Source organism: Brachypodium distachyon, chromosome 4, assembly GCF_000005505.3.
Source record: "Brachypodium distachyon strain Bd21 chromosome 4, Brachypodium_distachyon_v3.0, whole genome shotgun sequence".
NCBI classification, from domain to species: Eukaryota; Viridiplantae; Streptophyta; class Magnoliopsida; order Poales; family Poaceae; genus Brachypodium; species Brachypodium distachyon.
This window is the reverse complement of record NC_016134.3, coordinates 45,478,203-45,501,736: the sequence shown is the minus strand read 5'-3', so window position 1 is coordinate 45,501,736 and position 23,534 is coordinate 45,478,203. Positions and strand designations below refer to the sequence as shown.

General features: G+C 45.6%; 3 protein-coding genes across 5 annotated transcripts; all 3 read left to right on the top strand.

The window, feature by feature from the left end:
• The first annotated feature begins 8,641 nt into the window (after window positions 1-8,641).
• LOC100823932 (putative CCA tRNA nucleotidyltransferase 2) lies at window positions 8,642-15,676 on the top strand. 2 transcript variants are annotated; one of them, XM_010240370.3, is made up of 15 exons: window positions 8,642-9,445; window positions 10,518-10,648; window positions 11,141-11,258; window positions 11,580-11,632; window positions 11,755-11,804; window positions 11,891-11,989; window positions 12,243-12,352; window positions 12,477-12,604; window positions 12,789-12,879; window positions 13,462-13,545; window positions 14,183-14,263; window positions 14,357-14,501; window positions 14,731-14,895; window positions 15,042-15,139; window positions 15,237-15,676. In XM_010240370.3, exons 1-15 carry the CDS (start codon window positions 9,095-9,097, stop codon window positions 15,357-15,359), a joined length of 1,827 nt encoding a protein of 608 aa, XP_010238672.1. In that variant the 5' UTR covers window positions 8,642-9,094; the 3' UTR covers window positions 15,360-15,676. The 2 variants fall into 2 exon arrangements, with proteins under 2 accessions (XP_010238672.1, XP_003578836.2); XM_003578788.4 differs by having other exon boundaries at window positions 8,645-9,445; window positions 14,183-14,245.
• A 145-nt stretch (window positions 15,677-15,821) lies between these two features.
• LOC104585173 (citrate-binding protein) lies at window positions 15,822-17,370 on the top strand. Its single transcript, XM_010241185.3, has one exon. The coding sequence runs from the start codon at window positions 16,512-16,514 to the stop codon at window positions 17,202-17,204; it is 693 nt and encodes a 230-aa protein (XP_010239487.1). The 5' UTR covers window positions 15,822-16,511; the 3' UTR covers window positions 17,205-17,370.
• Window positions 17,371-18,646: 1,276 nt separating this feature from the next.
• On the top strand, window positions 18,647-22,459 carry LOC112272324. 2 transcript variants are annotated; one of them, XM_024462791.1, is made up of 5 exons: window positions 18,647-20,644; window positions 20,725-20,937; window positions 21,017-21,141; window positions 21,349-21,649; window positions 21,690-22,080. In XM_024462791.1, the coding sequence occupies exons 1-5, from the start codon at window positions 19,452-19,454 to the stop codon at window positions 21,931-21,933; spliced, it is 2,076 nt and encodes a 691-aa protein (XP_024318559.1). In that variant the 5' UTR covers window positions 18,647-19,451; the 3' UTR covers window positions 21,934-22,080. The 2 variants fall into 2 exon arrangements, with proteins under 2 accessions (XP_024318559.1, XP_024318558.1); XM_024462790.1 differs by having other exon boundaries at window positions 18,650-20,644; window positions 21,349-22,459.
• Window positions 22,460-23,534: the final 1,075 nt, after the last annotated feature.

Sequence of the window (23,534 nt, the reverse complement as noted above, 5' to 3'; positions counted from 1 at the left end):
CGCCGATCTGCCACTCCCCTCGCTGCCCTCCCTGACCTCCCCGCTCTCCGATTTGTCCAGCCCTGCCTGCGGCCGCCGCCCCCCGCATCGTCTTCGGTCTTCCCCAGATCCAGTCAGCGCCCGCGTCGCCCTTCCTCATGCCCTCCGATCCCCGTGCCGCCCTCCCTGATCGATCCCCCTAGTCCATCCCCATTTTTTTCAAGGTAACTAGCTAAATGTCCGTGCTTTGCTACGAAATTAAGAATTTGTGTTATGCATGAGTTGTTTAAATATGTGTTGCTCGTATTTTTAAAATTCCTGATAAATAAGAATTATGTCAAAATATTATTTTTGAAAAATACAATTACTCTTGAAAGTCATGAAAACCAATCAAGCATAATCAAAAGATCATGATATGTATAGAATGAGTGGCAATTAGATGATTCCGTAGCCTTTAAGTGGTAGTTTTGTTGGAGTGAACTCGCGACCACCAACTCAGATTTTTATAAGTGTATAAGTGTAAAGACTCGGATTACCCAGAACCCGAACCAGAAATTTCGGGTATCCGGATTTTCGGATTACCCCAACCAACTCACATTACTCATCATTAATTTCGGATTACCCGGATTTTCCGGTTGATATTTTTTAGGTCTAACTTCGGGTATCATTTTTTTCAACCCGAATTTTGGAAAACCTGAATATCCGGACCCGAAATTTTGGATTAACCCGAATGCCCACCCTGTCTGGGAAGCAAGGCCGCCGCATTTCTCTTCGCCTCCTTCTCCCACCAAACTACAACAATGTCGAGGTGCTCGTCAGAAGAGTAGCATGGACTACAATAATGCGAGATCTAGAACAGCACCATATACACCACGTCGAACCACCAAACCTGCTTCTGGACCACCTCTTTTCCCTGGCCACCGACGTTGCTTACAAGAAGTACCGTCATAACGAACAAGAGTAAATTTCACAAAACCACTACTCTAGGGGCTAGCGTTTCACGTACACTTCAGGGGTTCCTATTAGTTTGCCACTACTCCAGAGGTAACTACTTTCACTTTACCCAAACCTGACCGATTAGCCAGACAGTAAAACTGACATATTAGGGCCACATGTAAGGTCTTCACCATTTTCAAAGAACCCCCTGGCCTTTTTTTTATGCCTTGACCCTCGTCCTCTTCCCTCAGCGTTAAGCAGTAGCAGCCGCCTGCACACACGGCCCGGTCCGGCAGGCGGCACGGCGGTGCGAGCGGGCGCGAGTGCGAGGAGGCGGCCGGAGGCGGCGAGCGGTGCGGCGCGCAGGCAGCGCGGGTGGGCAGGCTCGGGCGGGCGGCCGGCGGCGCCGACGCGGGCGCGAGCAGGCGGCCGGCCGTCCAGAGAGTAAGTCGGAGTTGGAGAAGAATGGGGTGAAGGGGTGACATGGCCTTCTTCTGTAACTCCATGGTCAATTGTTGATCACCTAAAGAAATGAGACTGTGATGATCAGTTACAATCTCAAAGGGGCCACGTTGCAAATACTGACGCCATTTGTCAATTGCCAACATGACAGCCAAAAATTCCTTCTCGTAAATGGAAAGCTTGCTGTTCTTTACACCCAAAGCCTTGCTCAAATAGGCCACTAGGTGCCCCTGCTGCATGAGGACCGTGCCCACCCCAGTATCACAAGCGTCAGTTTCAATCTAAAAAGGACGAGTAAAGTCCGGCAGTGCGAGCACAGGGGTCTGCACCATGGCGGCCTTTAACCGCTCGAAGGCAACGTGTGCCTCATCCGTCCAAGTGAAGCCTTTCTTGGTCAATAGGGCTGTAAGTGGTTTCGCCAAGACCCCATAGCGATGAACAAATTTAGGGTAGTAGCCGGTGAGTCCAAGGAACCCCCGCAGCTCAGTCACCGAAGAAGGCACAGGCCACTGCTGAATAGCTGTAGTCTTATCTTGTTCTGTCGCCACTCCATCTTGAGATATGATATGGCCCAAGTAACTGATGCTGGTTTGGGCGAACGAGCATTTAGACATCTTGGCATACAATTGATGGCTTTGAAGGACCTCGAGAACCAAGTGCAGATGCTGCAGGTGTTCTGTCCAAGAACGACTATACACCAAAATGTCATCAAGAAAAACTATCACAAACTTCTGAGTGTACTTACTGAAAATGGCGTTCATCAAGCATTGGAATGTTGCTGGCACGTTGGTGAGACCAAATGGCATGACGCGGAACTAAAAATGTCCGTGATGGGTCTTGAAAGCCGTCTTATCCTCATCCTCCTCACGCATACGAATCTGATGATACCCATCTCGTAAATCCAATTTGGAGAAGAATTGAGTGCCAGCAAGTTCATCGAGAAGTTCATCGACGATGGGCAGGAGAAATTTGTTCTTAATTGTCAAAGAATTAAGCCGGCGATAGTCAACACAAAAACGCCACGAGCCATCTTTCTTCTTCACCAATAACACAGGGGATGCAAAAGGGCTCACGCTGGGTTGCACAATTCCAGCTGCCAGCATATCAGCTATCTGCCGTTCAATCTCATCTTTTTGTAACGGAGAATGGCGATAAGGCCGAGCATTCACGGGAGCAGCACCCGGAAGCAGAGAAATGGAATGATCAAACAGTCAAGAAGGAGGTAACTGTTGGGGATCAGCAAAAACATCCGCAAATTCATCCAATAAGACAGCAAAATCTGGGGAAATAGGTAGAGGAGGAGAGGAAACTGCCGGGGAATGAATATCCAACACGGCTAAGGCCCAAACCTCATTACCAGCCAGCCATTTGTGCACTTGTTCTACGGGCAGGGAAGGTCATGTTGTCTGAAGTTGAGGACAAACACCCTGCAGAAAGACCGATCGACCTTGATACTCAAACTGAAGAGTTTTGTTTCCCCAGTGACAATTCATGGGACTATAACGGGCCAGCCAATCCATGCCGAGAATGGCGTCATAAGCCCCCAAGGGTAACACTCGCATATCAGTGGTGAAGGTAGTGCCATGGATCCACCAACTCAACTCCGGTACTATACCATCAGATTGTAACTTATCTCCATTTGCAACACGGACAGGAATAGGTGGCATTGCTTGAACCTGACAGCCTGCACGCTGCACAAAGGCGGCATTCACGAAGGAGTGCGTACTGCCAGAATCCACCAAAATTAGCATCACCTAGTTACCAACTAACGCCCGCAGCCTGACAGTTTCGACTGCTTCAGAACCAGCCATGGCATGAACAGATATGTGACAACATGCGGCTTCCGTAGGGGTGTCTTCAGTATCCAAAACAGCAACAGTCTCATCAGACAAGAGCTCCCCAAATGCACCCACATTAATCATCAGTAACTGAGCCTGGCGCTTGCGGTGATGCTCCTTGTTGTACTTATCCCCACATTGAAAACACAAGCCATTGGCACGCCGGAAATCCCTCAATTGACGCTCACGAGTGTAGTCCTCGCCGGGCCCCTGTTTTGGTGGATCAGGTCGACCTGCTGCAGGAGGCGGTGCTGGAAGAGGAAGCCCGACAGGAGCAGCGCAGAATGCACCAGTCTGACGCTGGCGTGGCCGATAATGTTCAACCTCCTCCTCCTGAATTCGAGCCAGGGATGCAGCACGGGTGACACTAGATGGAGCCTGCAAGCGGACTGCGCATCTGATTTCGTCCCTCAGACCGAACACAAATTGAGAGACAAACCATTTGGAGCCCAAAGTTGGGTCTAGAGCAATCAGATTGTACATACAAGATTCAAAGGCACTGCGGTACTCCATAACTAAACCTGTCTGCTTCAACTGCATAAGACGATTCATTTGTCCCTCATATTCATCCTGCCCAAATTCCTCCAACACAGCAGCAACAAAATCGTCCCAATGTAACAAGAAATGCCAACGCTTAAACGCTTGGAGCCATAAAGCTGCATGCCCCTCCATATACAAAGATGCAGTTGCAATCCATTGATCCGAGGGCACGCGATACATCTCAAAATAGGTAATGCTCATGTCCAGCCAAACATGTGGACACTCACCCGAAAATCGTGGAAGATCATGCTTCGGTGGCTTGGTGAAGTAGTCCTGCCGGTCGTATTGTGGGCGACGCTGGTAGGCCGGTGAAGGGGGGGCCGAATGCATCTCCCGATGAGGAATTGAAGCGCCGACCGGCTCCTCCAAGAGTGGGGGTCCGTGATTGGTGAGGACGGCGCGGCCCGTACGAATCCCGGTCGGGCGGCGGCTTGGCGGCCTCGACCTGCCGTCGCTTGACGCCGTCCAGATCCGTACCGAAGTCGTCCATCTACTGACGCAGACTCTTCACATCCGTCGCCACCTCCGTGAGGTGCGTTGCATGGACTCAAATTTCTCCAACACCCCTTCCAATGATTTCTGCAGAACCTCCATGCGATCGAGAACGAATCTGGTTTGAGCAGAAGGCTTGGATGGCACCGTCGCAACTCGCCCCGAATTGGTCCCAACCCGGCTAAGGATTTTGCGCCGCGCCGCCGGAGCGAACAGCACCTGTTGCCGTGGGTGTTACGGGCCCTATCTGAGGAGTACGAGCGCGCACAGAAGCCTGACCAAGCTCTGATGCCAGATTGTGACGACCCCGGACCTAGAGAGGAAGGGGATCACACAGATCAAGGGAAATTGGGGTGAGAATCAGACGAAGGGGGATGAGAGTTCAGGGAGATAGGTGGGGAATTCAGATTTCATTCATCTCACATAATCCCGAACGAGTAGCCTACAGGTCTTTAAAACAAGCCACGGCTCTTACAGGTAGGGACACTCGTGCATACACCAAGTTTACAGGCACAGAAAGCAGCAAATAACTCTTCTCACTGAGAGTGGACCTTCCCGGCATCAAGTCCCTGGACTTGATCATCAGTGCACGCCGAACTGAAGGTGTGAGGTGTGACACTGAGCGGTGCACGAGGGAGGCACCATGGAAGAGGAACACGGATCCACCTCCCTTCTACACCTTCTACACAGAGAGCGGTTGGCAGACGAGCGAACCGGCCGCTTCACCAAAAGACGTCTGAATTGCATGTTCGTTACTGAGGCTACAAAAATCAGAGCCGTTAGCCCTTTTTTTTTTTAGATCGACAGGGGTCGGGCTGCCGCTGCAAACCCCGCGCGTTGATCTCTCTCATCGAACGGCTGATGCGGGGTCGTCACCGTGGGTTAGCGCAACTGAACGGAGGCGGCGCAGTTACGAATGCCGCCGCATGTCACCTCGTAATTTCCTTATTCGGTAGCCAAAACCTTGCTCGAGGCAGAGACAAAGAGGAAGAAGAGGAAACAAACGAAACGCCGAACCCTAAGCTGATCCCCGGCCGGCGGCGATGGCGGAGGCGGAGCTTTGCGGTGATTCCCTCGGCCACAAGAGGGCGGACCCGGAGGGCGCCGCGAATGGCGGCGATGCCAAGAGGCCGCACGAGGACGGGAACGGCCTCCCCAGCTCCTCCATGGAGAAGATAGAGACGGAGGTGGAGGAAGACGACGACTATCAGGAGGAGAATCCCCTCGACATCTACCGGCAGATCTGGACCGAGAGGTTCGGCCGTCTCGGCATCTCCTTCGAGGACGAGAGTACGTACGTGCTTCTCTGATTGGATCCCCTACTTCTTTTTCGCATCAAGCCAGCGTCTCATCTCATTACTTTTCCATTCCCCTTAATCGGCCGTGATATACTGATATATGACATCAGCTTGATGAATTTTGCAGCGGAGATTCCTAACATGCACAACACTGACGGAACAATCATTTCCAGTAGCTGTGGTCCGATGACGACCATGCATGCAGGTCTTGTATGTGAAGGTGACCCAGATCACCGACGCCCTCCAGTGGCCTCTTGACGTCTACGGCGTCATTGCCCTGCGTGACTCCATTGATCACAAGCGCGATTTCCTCTTTCGCCGCACCAGGGACCAATGCCAGACCCTCGCCTCGCTGCAGGTTGACTTCAATTACCTATTTTTTCCCCAGTTTCACAGGTTTGATTCTAGATATACAACTTTAAATCTGTCTTTTAAAATGTTAAGCATAGTACACAATGTAAAGCGTCTGAAAAACTGAAAATGCAGAGAATATTGGAAAATAGTAATCCGCAAGTAAAGTCATATATAGAGTCCATTGTATTGATTACTCCGTAGTTCCTATTGATACCTCTAATTTGGTTATTTGGTATGGTACGTATGTGACATTATTCTTGTGGGAATTGGGGTCAAAATACTTCTGCATCGATCCATGTTCTGTACTTATGCGAGTGCTTGTACTTACGCATCAAGTGCCTTATGACATATTTTCTGTTGCTATAATGTAGATATGCAAAAGTCTTATCGTATTGATATTCATCTACTTCCTATGGCCCCCTATTGTGTCAATTTTGCCAATCTTTTGTACTGTATGTATGGATATACATTGAGGAGCAGGTGGCCTCATGAGTATGATTCTCCCATCCCATATGTATGTGCAGGATGCAGAGTTGGAAATTACAGGCCCTAGTCGTGCGGTTTTGCTGATTGATCCCCATGCCTTTGAGATCGACCTCAAAGTGAGAGGTAATGGATCACCATCTGAAGACAAGGCTTTAAGCTACTATGCCTTCATATACGAGCACATTGCTCACATGGACAAGGTTGGCACCGCCATAACAAAAGATGGTGCCGACCGAGCATAGCACCATCGAGGTTAGGTTCGCGCATCTTGCGAGAACCTTGGAGTCGACCATCAAAGTCATCGTCATCAGTGGGTCGTGCGATTTCAGCGCGCGTTTCACGGCTCGCACAGCGAGCATCGACGAGGACATGGTGCTCCTTGACTCCCGGGGAGGGAAGGTTGACGTCTCCGAGGAAGGGGAAGCCGTGTTGAAGCGACGTATCGTCACCGTGGAGGAGAGAGGCAAGCTTATTCTTGATGTTGAGGCTGCACCCTGTGATGCTGAGAAGAGCAGCAGCGGCGGTGGCATTGTTTTGAAGCGGCGGATAAAGTTAACGCCCATGACAGCGTTGAGAAACGAGGGCGGTTTCGATCTTGGGTTCAGCAGGCTTCGTGTCATTGTTGCGTGGTCGATGCTGCCATAGCTTGATAAGACGTTTCTTTCAAGCTGCCAACCAATCGATATGTAGTTGATTCAGTACCGTGGTATGTCTGTCTTAACTAGGTAGTAGGTACCATTTGTGACTGTTAACTAAGTTGTGCTTCCTTCAAATGGAGGTAGTATGTACTGTGTGCTGTTAGTACCAAGTGATGGGAGTATTTCGAACTGGTGGAGGGGTAACTGGTACATGCATTCCTGTGTATCGATGAGCAGATATCAGCAATATCACGCTTTGCTGATATCTGCTCATAGGTGTGCATGCACTTCCTTCCTGGTGAACTAGTTTCATGTCTTGCTGCTGAGAATGAATGAGTCGAAAATTCCTGTTGAGCTTGGTCCGGTGAAAAGTTCGAGTTCTAAGGTATGATCAGATCACACTCGTTCGTTCGACCGGCCGAAAATTTATGAATGAGTGCTACTCGACCCGACCCGTTTGACCGAAATAACTTGCTCCCTCCGTCCAATAAAAGATATCTCAAGTTTGTCAAATTTTGGATGTATCTAGACATGACTTAGTGTATAGATTCATTCAAATTTGGACAAAGTTGAGACATACTTTGACTATCCTTAACTTTGAAACTGGCATTTGAATTCGGGCCCATCAACACTAATGTAACAAATTTTGTTGTTGTTTTGTCTTTCGAGCCATGGTTCAAATTTGGATCGCAAAATTCGTGACATGGTAAATATTATTCCCTCCGATCCATATTAGTTGTCGAAATATTACATGTATCTAAATGCTTTTTAGGTATAGATACATCCATATTTGAGCAAATTTGAAACAATTAATATGGATCTGAGGAAGTACATGTTGCCAAAAGTTTCGAGAATGAGATTTGTAGTGCAGACTTCAAAGCTTGGGTGCATATAGGACATGTTCTCGGCTAAAGCTTAGGTGCATATAGGACATGTTCTCGGCTTCTGACATGTAAAATTGCTTATAGAGCATTCGGCAAAAACCTCAATCATGACTTACATAGCTACTTTCACTATACATATTCTAGGTTAATTTACCGCACCCCCCCCTCTCATTTTGTTAGTTATACCTTATCAGTGCTAAATACTAATACTACTACCGCCGCCGCCGCAACCATCCTTACCTTCATCGGAACAATACAAATTTAAAGAAAAAGATGTAAAAGATGTACTAATATTATTTTTGTCTCACATAACTTATATTTGTTCTCTTCTTAGTGGTTCATGCCAAATCGATAGGTGACATAAAAAAGTGACAAATGACATCCCGTCTATCGTGTCTTTCGTACGAGTAATCGTTGACGACGAATGTCACTAGATCTCTGTCACCCATCCCAGGGCTCCGACATATTGAGAACCGCCTCCACTTGGACTCCACCATCCCGGCACGAAATTAAACGGGTCGTGCCGGGCCGTGACCCGCCTCGGACCGTGCATGGGCCTTGGCCTCAAGCCCGCGGGCCGTCAGGGCACGGCCCGTTTAACTTTTTTATTTTATTTTCACAACACAGGAGCCCCTCATCTAATCTTTCTGGCTCGTCTTCTAACTCTTCTGGCCCATCTTCCCTTCCTGTTTCTTCTGGCCCAGCCGATGCCTCCTCCCGATCCAGATCGAAGATGCAGAACGCAGACAGTCCTTCGTCTCCCCTCCCGATCCTCTCTGTCCATGCCCCCTACCGCCTCTCCCTCGTCTCCGGCCTCTCCGCCGCCAGTCTCGTCCCCAACTGCCTGGGGACTCCTGATCCCGCCTGCCGCTCCCCTTTCAGCTTCCCGATCCCGATCCCGCCCCAGGAATCGTCGGCGCTGGACCTCCGGCGAGGTGGAGATCGACGGAGTAGGACGGGGAGGAGGCCTACGGCGAGACAGGGGCTGCTGTGCCGGCGACGGTGACGGGCTTTTTTTCGGCCTACCGGGCCAACCGTGCCCGGGCCGGCGGGACCGGGCTCATGTGCCGTGCCTGGGCCGGGGGTTGGCCTTAGCGGGCCGGCACGGCCCGTTTAAAAGTTAGCGCAGCCGAAGGGGCGGCGGCGCACGCCGCACGGCTTAGGAATGCCTCCACCACAGCACCGGGATGCAAAACCGCCGCATGTCTCTTCGCCTCCTCCTCCTCCCACCTCGCAGCGGCATCCTCCTCCATCTCCTCTCCCCTCTCCGCCGCCGCCTCCCGGCACCTCTTCGGACAGCTGCCGCCGTAGGCGTCCCACCTAGAACCTCCAGCTTCCTCGCTCTCCCCACCATCCGCGCCTTCACCGGCCCCCCGGGCATGGCGTTGGCTGGGGCGCCGCAGCGGTGCGTGGAGGTCAGGGAGAGTGTGGAGCTGACGGAGGAGGAGGAGAGGATCTTCCGTCGGCTGCTCGACGTCGTCGCCCACTTCGGCCTCGGCACCCAGCTCCGCGTCGCCGGGGGATGGGTCAGGGACAAGGTGAGCCTAATTGGAGTGCTAGTTGTGGTTTAGAGTGTAGGGTTTATGGCGTGGTTTCTAGTTGCTTGCACGAAATGTGGGGAAGACTTCAATAGTTGTGTCGCATTGTATCCCTTATGAGAATTTGTTGTTTGAGAACAATTGTTTCCCTTCTGATGAGGATTTGTTTGGGAAGAGAGTGTTGGATGATGCAGATTACTGAAGATGACTTGTTTAGATTGTTTAGGGTTCTGATTGGGGTTTGGGGTGGAAGTGTATTATGATCAGGCAGTGGAACTGTTTGTTTTTAATTTTATTTTCTTTGGAATGATGGACTGACGAGGAAGGGGATGGTTCCATCAATGATGGTTACAGAAAATTCCTTGTTTCTGTTGGATTTGGGTAGTTTTCTGTGTTGCTACCAATTTTTTGATGGTCATTTGGGATTGATGCTTTGTCGTAGAGGACTCGAGGTTTTGTGTGAGATTTTTTGAAACTGCTAAATCATGTCATGATTCATGAACTGGATTGTTTGATTTTTGTGTGTTCTTGTGTACCTCAGCTGAGTGGAGAGTGTAGTTCTTTGTCTGTTAAGGGTTCCTTGCAGTTAAAGTTGGTCACAATTTGCATGCTTGTGGAACGTTGGGCTGGTGGGGATGTCCCATTCTGCTTGTTGATAGTCTTGGATTGTTGATGCTTATGTGTGTTAGGAGATCCATGCTTTGCACTGTATTCAGGCTGAGGGTTCTAGGTGCAAGTGCAACAATATGGCATTGATGTGGCATCGGATAACTGATTGGTTTTCTCATAAAGAGTAAAGAAGTGAAGAATTTCCTCAGTGACATGTTCATTTCTACGTTTTCATTGGATTGTGCTATTTGATTGTCTGATTGTGTATTCAACAATTAGGCGATGATTTCTGTATGAGCTGATTAAAAGCCACCAGATTCTGGAGGACTAGAATTATATCATGAACTTTCATCTGTTTGCAAGAAAAAGGAATTTGCACTTTATAGCTTTGTGGTTTGTATTTTATGAAACGGTGGTTGGTTAGTTTTGGGACATAACTCTTGCTTTGGCATATTCTTGGCAGCTGTTGGGGAAGGACTCTGCTGATATTGACATCGCACTTGATAATATGACGGGCCAAAATTTCTGCGAGAAAGTAAATGAGTACTCCGAGTTGATGGGTGAGGAGCAAAAAGGAATTGGTGTTATCCAGTGGTATGCAATCTTTGTTACCCTTGTTCTGATGTTGCTAATATTTCTACCTAGTGATGATTTGATATTCCCATGGTATGTGTTGTAATCTGATTGCCCTTGTGGGACTGTGGCCCCTTGTGAGAATTTGTTATGGTATGTGCAAAAACTTTCTGTTATGCATTCAGTATAACCTGGGCTTTACGCCTTCCGTATGAAATATCATCACATCACACTTGGTTGTCAAAATCAAGAACAGTAATTAACAGCATTTCAGACATGCAATTAAATTTCATGATCTCTATGTTTTTATACATTGTAATTTTCAAGTTGAGTTTTATATGTGTGGGAAGAAAATAGACACGTAGATGGAGGCAGGGAAGGTCAGACTTTAGTGCAAGATGAGTATTGTGTATATGTTCCTAAGTGTACCTACTCCTGTGCCCATATTGACATCTGAAATCAAGTAAATGCCTTTTACCATGGAATTGTGACATTTTGTACCTTTTGTTGCAGCAACCCTGATCAATCCAAGCATTTGGAAACTGCAAGAATGCTCATATATGATATCTGGATTGATTTTGTCAACTTGAGGTCCGAAAAGTATGCTGAAAACAGTCGTATTCCTACCGTGGTACGCACATGCATTTATCATTGCATATAATAGATATTATCTTTTTGTGTATATGTACTATTTGTATTTATAAAGACTTTTACTTTGCCATGTGTATTTTGGGTATGGCTTCTGTTTTATGTGGGTATTGTATTAGAACGACTAATCCATATGTTGATTAAATTGCAATTGGTACACATTAATGTTGTTGACAGCTCAATATTTACAACTCTATTTTCCTTATTCATCTCTTCACTTCATATCAACCCCCTCCCCTTGCTCTAGATAGTCTGTTGCAAGTTGTAACCAGTTTACAGCTACGCCATGTTTTGTAACGTGTAGGAGATCGGTACAGCCAAAGAAGATGCATTACGCAGGGACCTAACAATTAATAGGTAATGCCATGTGATTTCATTTGCAGACGAATTTGTTGTTCTCTAATGCATGCTTTCATTGCTACAATTTTGATTCTAACTTAGTACAGTATTTAGTCTTCCTAAAATTCAAATTTTGACAGCTTATTCTTTAACATCAACACTAAATCAGTGGAAGATTTAACTGGAAGAGGTGAGTTTAGTCGTTATTACAAGTTCATAAATTCATGTGACTTCTCCTGCTGTTATGTAATCATGGTGACCCCATAATACATGCAGGTCTTGAAGATCTGAAAAAGGGCCTCATTGTTACTCCTTTACCGGCCAAGTCAACCTTCCTGGATGACCCCCTCAGGGTTCTTCGAGCAATTCGGTTTGGTAATAATTCTTGTGAATATTTTCTAAATTTGTTGTAAGATTACAGATGTGTTCATGATAAGGACTTGCTAATAAGTTGATAGCGTCTTACACGTGAAGGATGTATACTAGGATAGTTGTCAATTCGTGGCCATCTTACTTGCTTGTGTAAATGACTGATCAAGAAATGGACTGTGGCGTATAATTAAAGAGTGTGGTATTTACTTGGATAGTTATCGTTTTCTCTGCATATGCTAATATACATCGCTGACAGCTGCCAGATTCAGCTTTACATTAGCTGAAGAGTTGAAAGAAGCCGCATCTGATGAAAAGGTGAAGTCTGAACTTGGTACAAAGATCAGCCGAGAACGCGTTGGTCACGAGGTTTGATTTCTTGTTCCTTCTTACTTTATTGTACATACAAGCAAACTTCGCCATTCTTAATATGTATTCTGTGATGTTATGCATATCCTCTGGTCACGAATTTTGTAGTTTGTATATTGTGCAGGTAGACCTCATGATGTCAGACAAACACCCTGTCAATGCAATGTGTTATATCCGTGATTTAGGATTATTTTATGTTGTTTTTGCTTTTCCTGAGAAACTCGACCCTCCAGTTCTTGACAAACATGATTGGTACGTCCTTGTTCTAATATCCAATTATGTATGTTTCAAATACATGCAAGTATATGCCACGCAGTTACACTTAAGATTTCAGGACCTTCAGAGTTTTATAAATATCAGTATTGCACTGGTCATTTTATTTCCATTAGCATATACACTTCAGTTCAGTTTCATCTCATATCTTCTGTTAATACAGGCTTTGTGTTTCACATATTGAAGTAGCGTGGAATCTTGCACGTTCTATTGGCCGCTCAGTGTTCAGTGGTGGTTCTGATTCCAAGTCACAGGTATGTTGGTTTTCAGCATTTATCTTTTATAAATAACACACTTAAAATTCCTTTTTCTGTCATGATTTGTTGATTTTATCTGTTTCATGTGCTTGGCATTAAAATGCATATGGTCAAGAGGGACTTCTGTAACTTCACTCCAGTGATTAAGACAAACCGATCCCGATTCTTATCTGTAACATTGTATTGCATTCGTTTGTGGCAATCAATTACTTATACATGCAACAGTCACTTAAGATTTCATGACCTTCAGAGTTTTATAAATATCAGTTTTTACAACATGTTTTTGAACCTGATTGAACTATGACTCTTGGGAGTACAGAAGAAATGTCTTTCCATATTTGCAGTATCTCCGTGTAGATATTGTTGCATACTTATATATGGTTTAGCATAGTATTGTAATCCTGAAGATCTGTGACACTAAACTCCTCAAATTTTATCTTAGTGTTTTTAATGATTCCCTACGTAATTGATATTGTTTATCCAGAAGTGGACAGGTCTAATGGCTGACAAGAAACACACAATTGACTGTGATTGATATTGTTTTGTTTTCCTAAAATTAAGATTTGTGATGGTGTTTAGGATGAACAGCAAAGGCTTTGCCTGTATAGTGCATTATTTACCCCAGTTCGGAATATGGTCTACATGGACAAAAAATCAAAGAAGGTAACATCAGACTCATGCATCCTCCAAACTTATTTCATCCGAAACTTGAGTAATTAAGGAGGCAAACTGTGTATGTTTGTGATCTTTGGTTGACCAAATCATCCACTTTTCTGCAATCGCATAAACAAACAAGCTTGCTTGTAACTATACTGATTGGAGATGGCAGGCTTGGTGTATCATGACCGTATTTCGACATAAGGTTGTCTAACTCATGCATGAAGGTTTCCCCAATCCAAAATGCATGGAGATGGCAGGCTTGGTGTATCATGATCGTATTTTGACTTCAGCAAATGAAATTTCGTACTATTATAATATTTTTAGTTTGTGTACAATTTTCAACGCTTCGCAAGTGCTTACGTGGGTATACTTGCTGGTTGCACGGTAATAGAAACTTTTTGGATAGAGCAGGCTTTCTGAAGCTGAATATTAAATGCTAATCTTTGCCTGAAGGACTAACTTAAATTGTTATTAGAGGGCTGGTTGGTTGTGTGGTGCAAAATATTTTGCGTTATTTAGAAAGCACTCTTGGAGGTGGGTATATTTAAATAAATAAAAAACAACTCTATGATTAACATATTAATTTTCCCTCTACTGTTTTTTAGGAAGTAAGCTAACAAGCATGTTTCATCATCCGCAGGTTCCCGTTGTTAGCTATATTATTCGGAACTCTCTAAAGTTGAAAGCTAGTGATGCTGACACGGTACACAATCCTGAGCAGGCATCAACTCAACAACAGTTGTTTCTGCTTATTCAATTTCTTGTCTGCTGTAATTAAAAGATTAACTTCTTATTATCTTTTGTGCATTTGAAGATTGTGAACATACATGTTGCAAGTGAAAAGTTTGCCGAATTAATTGTTCTCTTTGAGTCAAATGAAAATCTGGAAATTGTTAAAGAGAAGCTGGATGATGAATATCTCGAGATACCAACGGACTTAGTAAAACGTGTTTTGGCAGGTCAGTGCTGATCATGCTTATTTTAAATTTTAAATGTCCCTTTTAATTGTCAGTTCTTTATAATCCGACGTTTCTGATGTTCAGCCTTAATATGACTATTAGAGGTACATAATATATTTTGATTTAACTTGATAGGATACTTGCTTCTTCTGCATCAACTGGATCTATTCGTTCAGTGTTATTCCGTTCTGCTATTGGATCAAAATTTCTGACAGGTTGATCATTTCAGGACTTATACTTCGTGAAATTAAAGACTTTTGGCGTGTGGCACTTTTTATCTCAACTCTCATCCATCCAGAAGTTGACAAGCCCAGTGGTTCCCTCAGCCAGCAGGATGAGCTACATCTAAGGAAGGAGAAATACATCAGTGTTGAGCGTTCAATAACTGAGCTTGGTAAAGGACTTGGCTAATAACCGCATACCTCTTCTCAATCTCCTATATGGGGAGCAGTTTATGTGTTTTGTCTCATACCCACCTCTGTTAAATTAATGTATATGTTTTATCATCCTGATTTATGCCTTATTGTTTGACTTCACCAGGTCTCGACAGTGTGTGGAAAATGAAGCCGTTGCTAGACGGGAAGGCCATCATGGGGACCATGCAGGTCAAGTCAGGAGGTCCCTTGATTGGGAAATGGGTAATATTACTATGACACTGCCCCCTTCCCATTGCAACTGATCGCACTAGTCTAGTTCCTGGACACTCCTAACGCAAGGGACTACACTTTCTTCCAGCAACAAAGGCTGGTGAAGTGGCAGCTCGCGCATCCGGAAGGGACCGTGGAGGAGTGCATGGAGTGGATGAAGCAATCACAGCAGTCGAAACGTCAGAAAGTAGAATGCGGCTCCGGCTCCTGAGGATCATCCGACATTAGGAGCATAGGCAGTCCTGAGAATTCAGCTAAGGTAACACAACACAGGCTTTCCATGGCACCAGTCCGCTTGGTCGCCGTGGTAGAGCCCCAAGCTGACATAACAAGCCGTCTGTGGTAAAATTTGTCTTTCATGCTTGGTAGGCACCTTGATCCTGACCAGCTTTGTGGGACTGTAGTGTCTCTTACCCTGAAGAGAAAGATACTCCGATATGTTTTTTGGGGGTCCTTTTGAGGGGTCGAACTGGCATGTATTTTAGTTGGCTTGTTTAAATTAAAAAAAATGCAGCTAATTTGACCTGATTTTGTACAACTGCTCCACCTTTTTGCAGTAGCGAGCAGCTTGAACGTTGCGCCATCTTCTGTTCATCTGTTGCATCCCGCAATTGTCTGTAGCAGGACCAATAACATGGATCCCGCCGTCAGTCAGTCAATACCCCGTGCTTTGGCGTCAGGCACCAAATATTAACGTCGCCTGTTCACAAGGACACGCAGTCGATGGATCGCCGTCCACAAGGAAATCGATCTACCAGACTCGTGTGAATCTGGCTCTCCCGCTCGGGCAAACAACAGGAAAAAAGTGAGATCGTGGGCTAGCTCGTTGAAAAGCAGCACTCTATCCAAATAGCTCACGGGATCCAAATGCTTTGTCATCAGGCCCCAAATATTAACGTGCCGTGTTCACGAGGACACGCAGCCGATGGATCGCCGTGCACAAGGAAATCTATCTAAGTACTAGACTAGCGTGATTTTTCTTTCTTTCCCTTCTTTTTACCGTCCGTAAAAAACGGTACAAGATTAACAACGTGCGTGCCGTTGATGCTAATTGCTGCACGTAAAAATAGGGCGTCCAATGTAATAACAATGCAGTCAAATTAGCGCAGTAATTATTTTAGCAAGGTTTTGGCCGGGCCGAGACCGTCTCTGCGAGTTTAGATTCAGCAATACGGTAACTTCACGGGCAAATCTGACTCTTCTTAATTACCCATAGGAGAACTACATTTTTCTTTCCTAATGTATAATTCCATCCTCCTGGAACACTACATAAGGCACACACAACTTGCATCCTTTGCATCTCATCACAAGCCTCGACAACCAAACCCAAAGCAGAAGCTACACACACACACACAAAGCACGAATGGCTCCTCACACCATGATCACCTGGGCCGTCAGTCTATGCCTGCTAGTCTTCCTGGCCTCGCCGCCACCGGCATCATTCGCCGCCGCAGCAAGGGCACCACCCAACGCCACCGCCGCCGACCCGACGGAGGGGTTCACGGCAGTGAGTCTAACCGAGGAAAACTTCCTCCTACAACGTCCCTACGACGAGTCAATCGGCGCCCGGTACAGCTTCGACGGCACGGTGCGCCGCCTCTGGGTTCTGGCCTCCGACAAGCCGCACGCCCGGCAGAGCCACACGAGCCCGAGAACGGAGATGAGGATGAAGGGTTACGACTACAGCTCCGGCGTGTGGCAGTTCGAGGGCTACGGCTACGTGCCCTCCGGAACCTCCGGGGTGTCCGTCATGCAGGTCTTCGGCGGCGGCGAGACGGCCACCACGCTCATGCTGCACGTCTACGGCGGCGCGCTCCGGTACTATGATAGGCAGGTGGTCGAGGACGGCATCTATGATCGTTGGTTCCGGCTTAATGTGATCCATGATGTGGAAGCGTCCGTGCTCACCGTGTTCGTTGACGGCGTGGAGAAGCTCCGGGTGCCGGGGCGCGGTGGGGACGTGCATTACTTCAAGTTCGGGGTGTACGCGCAGAACCATGACTCTAGTCGCATGGAGTCTCGCTGGAAGGACATCAAGATCCTCAAGAAAGATTGATGAACGTACATAGGAGTATTTGATTCGCACGTGTTAGTCTATGGCGGCTGGTTGATTATTGTTGAGTTTGTATTGCGTACGAGTATGTATATGGATTTTAAGATTTGTTATGCCCGATGTATATATACGAGGATTTTATTAATACGATTTGCACGGTTTTCGGTCTTTTCTGCGATATCATGACTCTTGGTACATGTTTTCAGTCTTTTTGACCGGTCAAAAAGAAACTCCTTCTGGCCATTTTTTTGGTTTATAACCCGTGTCTCCTCAGTTTCCACCCATGCTTTCGATGCCGTGACCCCGGTACATGTTTTGGACGTTATGAAAAATCGTAACCCCTGTAAACTTTTCCAGACCATTTTTTGCCAGTCGAAAAAACACCATTTTGGCAACTTCCGTGAGCCGTTTTGGCCGGTCAGGAAAAATAATTGTTCTTGCCGTTTTCGTGGCTATACCCACGACTTTTGGATGTTCGAAAGATTTTCCAACATCATGACCATCGGCAACTGTTTCTGAGCCACTTTTTACTAGTCGGAACAAATCACTATTATGGACATTTTTGTGAATTAATTACAGCCCACCATGTGTTGGGTTCTTGGTGAATTTTTCAATATCACTACCACCGTAGTACACATTTTGTGGGTTATAGCAGAGGTGTTTTGGTTGTTTTCTGCTAATTTACCGACATCCAGTGGCGGAGGCAGGGACCAAGCCAGCCCTGCCCGTCCCCCCCCCCCCCCCACTTTTCTCTCTCTACTCTGAACTGAAGCCCTCTTCGTTGGGGGGTTTTCTGCGAAAATGCATTTAAGTGATTGTGGGATTCCCACCTCTCATCTAGACCACATGTTTTGAGTAAATTTCACAGAACCACACTTTTTGTGTCAGTTGTCTCACAAAATCCCGGTTGTTTGTAATAGTCTCACAAAACCACAACTTTTGGGCAGCTGGTTTCAAAAAACCTAATCTCGATAATTAAGCTGATTGATGGTGTTTCCGACAACGCGGGGCCACCAATCAGATGCCACGTCATCTTCCCCGACCCGTTTTTTATGCCCATTTTCGACGCCACGGCATCTGCCTTTGCTCTAGTGACAGCTGGTGATGTCTTGGGTCAGGTAGAAACTGACGTGGAGTTGAAAACGGGTGTCAAAAACGTGTTGGGGAAGATGACGTGGCATCTGGCTGGTGGCCCCAGGTTATCGGAAACGCCATCAACCAGCTTAATTATTGAGATTAGGGTTTTTTGAAACCAGCTGCCCCAAAAGTTGTGGTTTTGTGAGACTATTACAAACAACCGTGGCTTTGTGAGACAGCTGCCACAAAAAGTGTGGTTCCGTGAAATTTACTCACATGTTTTACATCCAATGGCCGACGAGAAAAGTTTGCAAGTTTTCACCCAATGAGGGTTTTCACTGGATACTTTCCCTTGATCATTTATAGGCATCTTATCTTAGTATTGATAATTTACTTGTGATATTCTTCATGTACCACCTCTGAAGTTATATATGGTGTTTCTTAGACCATTCAACTCATGCCTGTTTTTATTGATTAATAGGAAAGATTTCATATTTATGATGGAATGTTTTTCTATAGCTGCTGCAACATATTAGATGAATATTTGAAACTTCGGCAAAATAGGAACAGAATTTTTTTTCTCATCTCTTCGCAGATTCCCACTGGTTTTGTAATTTTTTTGGCTGCGCTCATGATGGAAATGTGGATCGGGAAGCAGTCAAATTCATTTTTTCTTACGCTAAGCTTGTTACAGGACACACCCAGCGACAAAGTTCTTTTGTAATTATGAAATGTATTATTGTCACATCAGATGTGATAGTTTATGTACATAGTTTTGTGAGCCTTACAACATTGCTTCATATGTTTCTATTGTTTGCAAAAAAAAACTGCTCTTTAATTATTCTGGTTACTAATTAATCATTTTGTAGATACTGTCTGGCTAAGGTTCTTTTTGATGTATCGTCACTTAAAAGCTGGTTCTGTGATGAATGCCTACCAAGACATGATGAAGTTAGGAAATCTATACATAAGGCGACAAATCAAAGGCATGCTCATTCTAGTTCTGCAATACACCATCCAAGTACTACGAGTGAGAAGTCAGTAAAGGAACCAGGGTCATGTAGAGACCATAAACATAAATCATGCAAGTCTAAAAGTAAATCTCGAAGAAAAAAAGATTTTTCAAGAAAGAATTCTTCATCAAGGAAGCACAGAAGGTCACATGTGCAACCAATGGGTAACAAGACCGATAGAAATGCTCATTCTTGTGCTAGTGGGGAGACACTTCACTCTTTTGAAGTCATCACCATGGAAACATCTAAGTCCAGCAATGATGAAAACCAGCAGGTTGGCAACGAACATTCTGTTCGTACATTAAACAGTGATTGTGTTGCAAATCGCTTGCCACTAAGGGTAAATGAAAGCAATCTCCAAAATCCATTGGATGAATATGAATCTCCTCCGAGTGCTGCTGCAGATCAGTTGAACCTCCCAAAGGATAAGGTTGGCTCACCTTGTTCCCTGCAGAATATTGGAACACATCATGATGTTAGTGATAACATAAGTGCTAACTTTATGTTGGAGAGAGAGAAGAAAAAGGTCAGGTCCCAGTCGGATAATAAAGCTAGCAGGGATTTGCAGAATGGAAGCATGACTACCAGTCTGCCACAGCCTTCCACAGTGCAGACTGTAGACAGAAAAATGCCCTCTTCAGAAAACATGAATGTGTTGCCAAAGGAAAGCAGCTGTCCGTTGTCAGAGAACTTTCAAATTGGAAGTCCAATGGGTTGCCGTGTGACACCAGTCTTAGCAGAGGATAATCAGAGTGAAGCATCAAAGCTACTGGATGGAGCTGATTCAAGTTCCTTCTCTGAAACCAGTTTTAAAGAGATCATTGTTCTGGAGGACAGCGATACAGAGGACGAGGATGGACATTCCATTCCTGTTGATCAATATGCTACAGACAACCGAAAAAAGCAAAGACGGCTCGTTCTACTAGATGATGACGAAGAACAGGTTGCAGAGGTGAAGTCTGAAGATTTTAATCATCGGTCTCTTGAGTGTGATGGATCAATGAGCAAGCCTAGAATAGACGATGATTGTGTTGATGAGGCTGTACAGTCTGGAGAATTTAACAATCAAAATGTCAATAATGATGGTGAACATGCTGTACAGCTGGATGTTTTGACTCCTGAAGCTTTTGAAATTACTCGGCCCGTGAAGAAAAGGAGGGTATATAGAGAGGCAAACTTAGATGAAGAGGTTATGGTAGGTACCGGCAATGCTCGGAATGATGTTTCAAACTTGACATCACAAACTCTAGTAGCAAAGGATCATCTTCTCCAAACCAGAATGCCTTTTGATTCAGTGGCTGCCGATCAACAATGTTGTATGTATTCACAACCCATTGATGAACCTATATGGAGGTAAGCCAGACTCTGTCTCACAATCATGGTTATATTTATCTATACTGATGTTTTCTCACTTTCTGTTATTATGTCAACAGTGGAATTTTGCAGATAAACGCTGAAGAGTTTGTCTGGCTGGATGCACACCTGTCGACCAAAGCATGCGAGCTTGTGTGGCAATTATCTAGATCATTGCAAACAGTAGTTGAAGTAATCAAGCTCCCTCAGTTCGAAGCCTGGCCAAAGAGCTGGGAGGCTTCAGGACCTACTGATGACAACATTGCGTTGTATTTCTTCCCACCTAGTATGAGGTATGTGTGCATTTATGTTTTTCTGCTTCTTTCTTCTGCTCAATGTTGAGTCTAAAAGGTCCGACATGCTCATCTCTAGCTCAAAAGAAGAATCAGATGGTCTAGTGGAGGAACTAATTGAGAGCAGTTCTGTCTTAAAAGTTGCTCTTGGTATCGCGGAGCTGCTAATCTTCCCCTCCACTATATTGCCTGACCAATATAAGGGTATGTGTTCAATTGGAGATTTCTTGTTTCTGTATCGTCATCATGGCATTGCACCTAGTTGGTACTTGAGATGTTATGCTTCTTATCAATCTGTCATGTCCAGTTAGGTGGTCTATTTTTTCCCAACCAGATATTGCATTGGACAAGCTATGCGTTGCATCATAAACAATGGCATACCAGGCACTGATCAAAATATGTTGTGTTTAGTGTGCCAGGGGAAACACTACCTGTGGGGATTGTTCAAGCGCACGGAAGTTGAGTCTGAGAACAAAGATGTTCTAGTTGAACAACAAGACGGTTCAGCATGTGCCAAGGAAGGGGAGACACAAGAACATCATTTTGCAGGCCAACAATATGATGTACAATGCGAGGCACCAGGCCATGACACTTCCATTCTGAAGGATGTTGTTCATGTCGAGAATCAATTGCTGGTGGATCATGATTTTGAGGCTCAAGAGGGGGCTACAGAAGCTATCATGGGTGAAGGCAAAAATTCGTCGTCCGCAAAGCTGAACCCTCCAAAAGCTACATCAAACTGTTCTACGCAGCCAAGGTTGGACCCTAAACTACATGCACCTGAAGTACACAGCCAAGAAGATGAACAAGACTTGGCCAAGCCATCAGGTGGCTCTGGACCTGCTGCGGTCACTCCCAAGCCAACAGATACTGCCGAGCACGGGCCAACCCAATTGTTTGGATTTGTCGCAGCACGGACTCCGAGAGCACAGCAACTCATCCAGGAGATGGTCAGCGAAGGCGCACTCTTGTTCTCAGTGCCGGGGGAGATGGTGAATGCCGGATCTGCAGCAGGCAGTGAGTCTCCACCTATGCACGACTGCTGCCAGTCTATTGGATTCGTCCCAATGGATGATGATGTGGCTTCTGAAGCCTGCCTGGAGCTGTTTCCAGTTCGGCAGGATCATATTGGAAGGGCTCCTACGGTCGAAGCTAGCAAGGAGGTAGATCTTGACCTGATTCTCAGTGCACGATCGCGAGCACCGTCGGCATTCTTATGAAAATATGCTACTGATGCTGAGCTCAGGCTGTTTTGCAGAACTCCAGACAGAGAATTTTGCTGGGGATTGTAATGTATTGTCATCTCCCAAGTCTGTTGCCTTTCTTTAGATATACTGGAAAAAATTCTAGTGCCTTGTTTAGACCATGCAAAGGCCAGCCTGTGCATATGTACTTTCCTGATGCATATTGTTCTTGAAGGCGATGATGACGGGGGAATGCCACGCTGGAGAGTGGCTGTACTAGCGTTGCAGTTGTTCCTTTGTACTGCTACTGTTGTTTGCAAATTTAATATTTTTGACAATTCGTAACTTTAAAACTAAAAGTCAAGAATGTGATTTATTTGAACCATGTGTCTCTTACGGTGAGTGAGTCCATATAGAAAAAAAATATTGATTATCGTCAAAAAACATTGTTCAACTCTATCAAACAAAATTTTCTTCGAAACTTCTTGTATTTACTTAGGAAAGAAAGAAAGAAAATAAAGAAGGAAAAAAGAAACGAAAAACGGGTTAATCGGCTGCACAAGACTCGTTATCGGGCTGGCCCAACTGTACTACGCGGAGCTAGCCGTGGCCCGGTCCTTTGAGGAGGCGGGGACGTGGGGCGGGCGGCGCCGCCCAGGGCCCATGAAAGCCAGGGTCACCCAGCTACGTATATGCAGGCCTGTCTGCATGTATATTTTTTGGACCTTACATGGTTCTAATAGCTTGCCCAATTGAATGGAATCAGCGTGGAATCAGGAGATCTATACATCCAATCTCGATCAACAGGCCGAGCCGTGAGACTGCCGCCGGCAACCAGGCGGCGCTTGTTCCATCTCGATCGCTGGAGACCGGCCGGTTCTAGCTTTTCATCTTAGCAATCTCACATTGCTCATGCCCTTACAAGACAATCGGTAAAAAAGGTTATTGAGTTGATCTAGTAGTAATTCATTGATTGATGTTAGTTTTTCAATTATTAGGTAATTACAAATTACTCTCTCCTTTTCACAAAAAATAGCGCACACGCATTTCGAGTTAGAACTTTGACTAACAATTAAACCACAGACGCAGGGACGGGCTTGTGGCAGGCTAGGTTTTCGACTCCGAGACATCCCAAGGAGACAATGTCAGGGTCAGGTTCCGCAAAGTCGTTGATGACTGGTGTTAGACACCGGGCTATTAACTGGATCGTTGCAGCTTCCAATTCATGTAATCGAGCTCCATTAGTTGGAAGCCTTGCCAAACTGCTGGGACGCTTCAGGAACTACATATGACAACATTTTATTTCTTCCCACCTACTATGATGTATGTTTTCTTTCATATATGTTTCTCTGCTGTTTTTTGTTCATGTACTCAATGTATGATATTCTCATCTCTAGCGGATGGTCTAGTGGC

Bases quoted from the DNA above. Each gene is read 5' to 3' on its own strand.
- LOC100823932 (XM_010240370.3), top strand. From the start codon at position 9,095: ATGCAAAACCGCCGCATGTCTCTTCGCCTCCTCCTCCTCCCACCTCGC. The intron at 9,446-10,517 runs GTGAGCCTAATT...TATTCTTGGCAG, and splicing joins GGGGATGGGTCAGGGACAAG to CTGTTGGGGAAGGACTCTGC. The intron at 15,140-15,236 runs GTAATATTACTA...ACTTTCTTCCAG, and splicing joins GTCCCTTGATTGGGAAATGG to CAACAAAGGCTGGTGAAGTG.
- LOC104585173 (XM_010241185.3), top strand. From the start codon at position 16,512: ATGGCTCCTCACACCATGATCACCTGGGCCGTCAGTCTATGCCTGCTA.
- LOC112272324 (XM_024462790.1), top strand. From the start codon at position 19,452: ATGGGTAACAAGACCGATAGAAATGCTCATTCTTGTGCTAGTGGGGAG. The intron at 20,938-21,016 runs GTATGTGTGCAT...GCTCATCTCTAG, and splicing joins TTCTTCCCACCTAGTATGAG to CTCAAAAGAAGAATCAGATG. The intron at 21,142-21,348 runs GTATGTGTTCAA...TGTTGTGTTTAG, and splicing joins ATTGCCTGACCAATATAAGG to TGTGCCAGGGGAAACACTAC.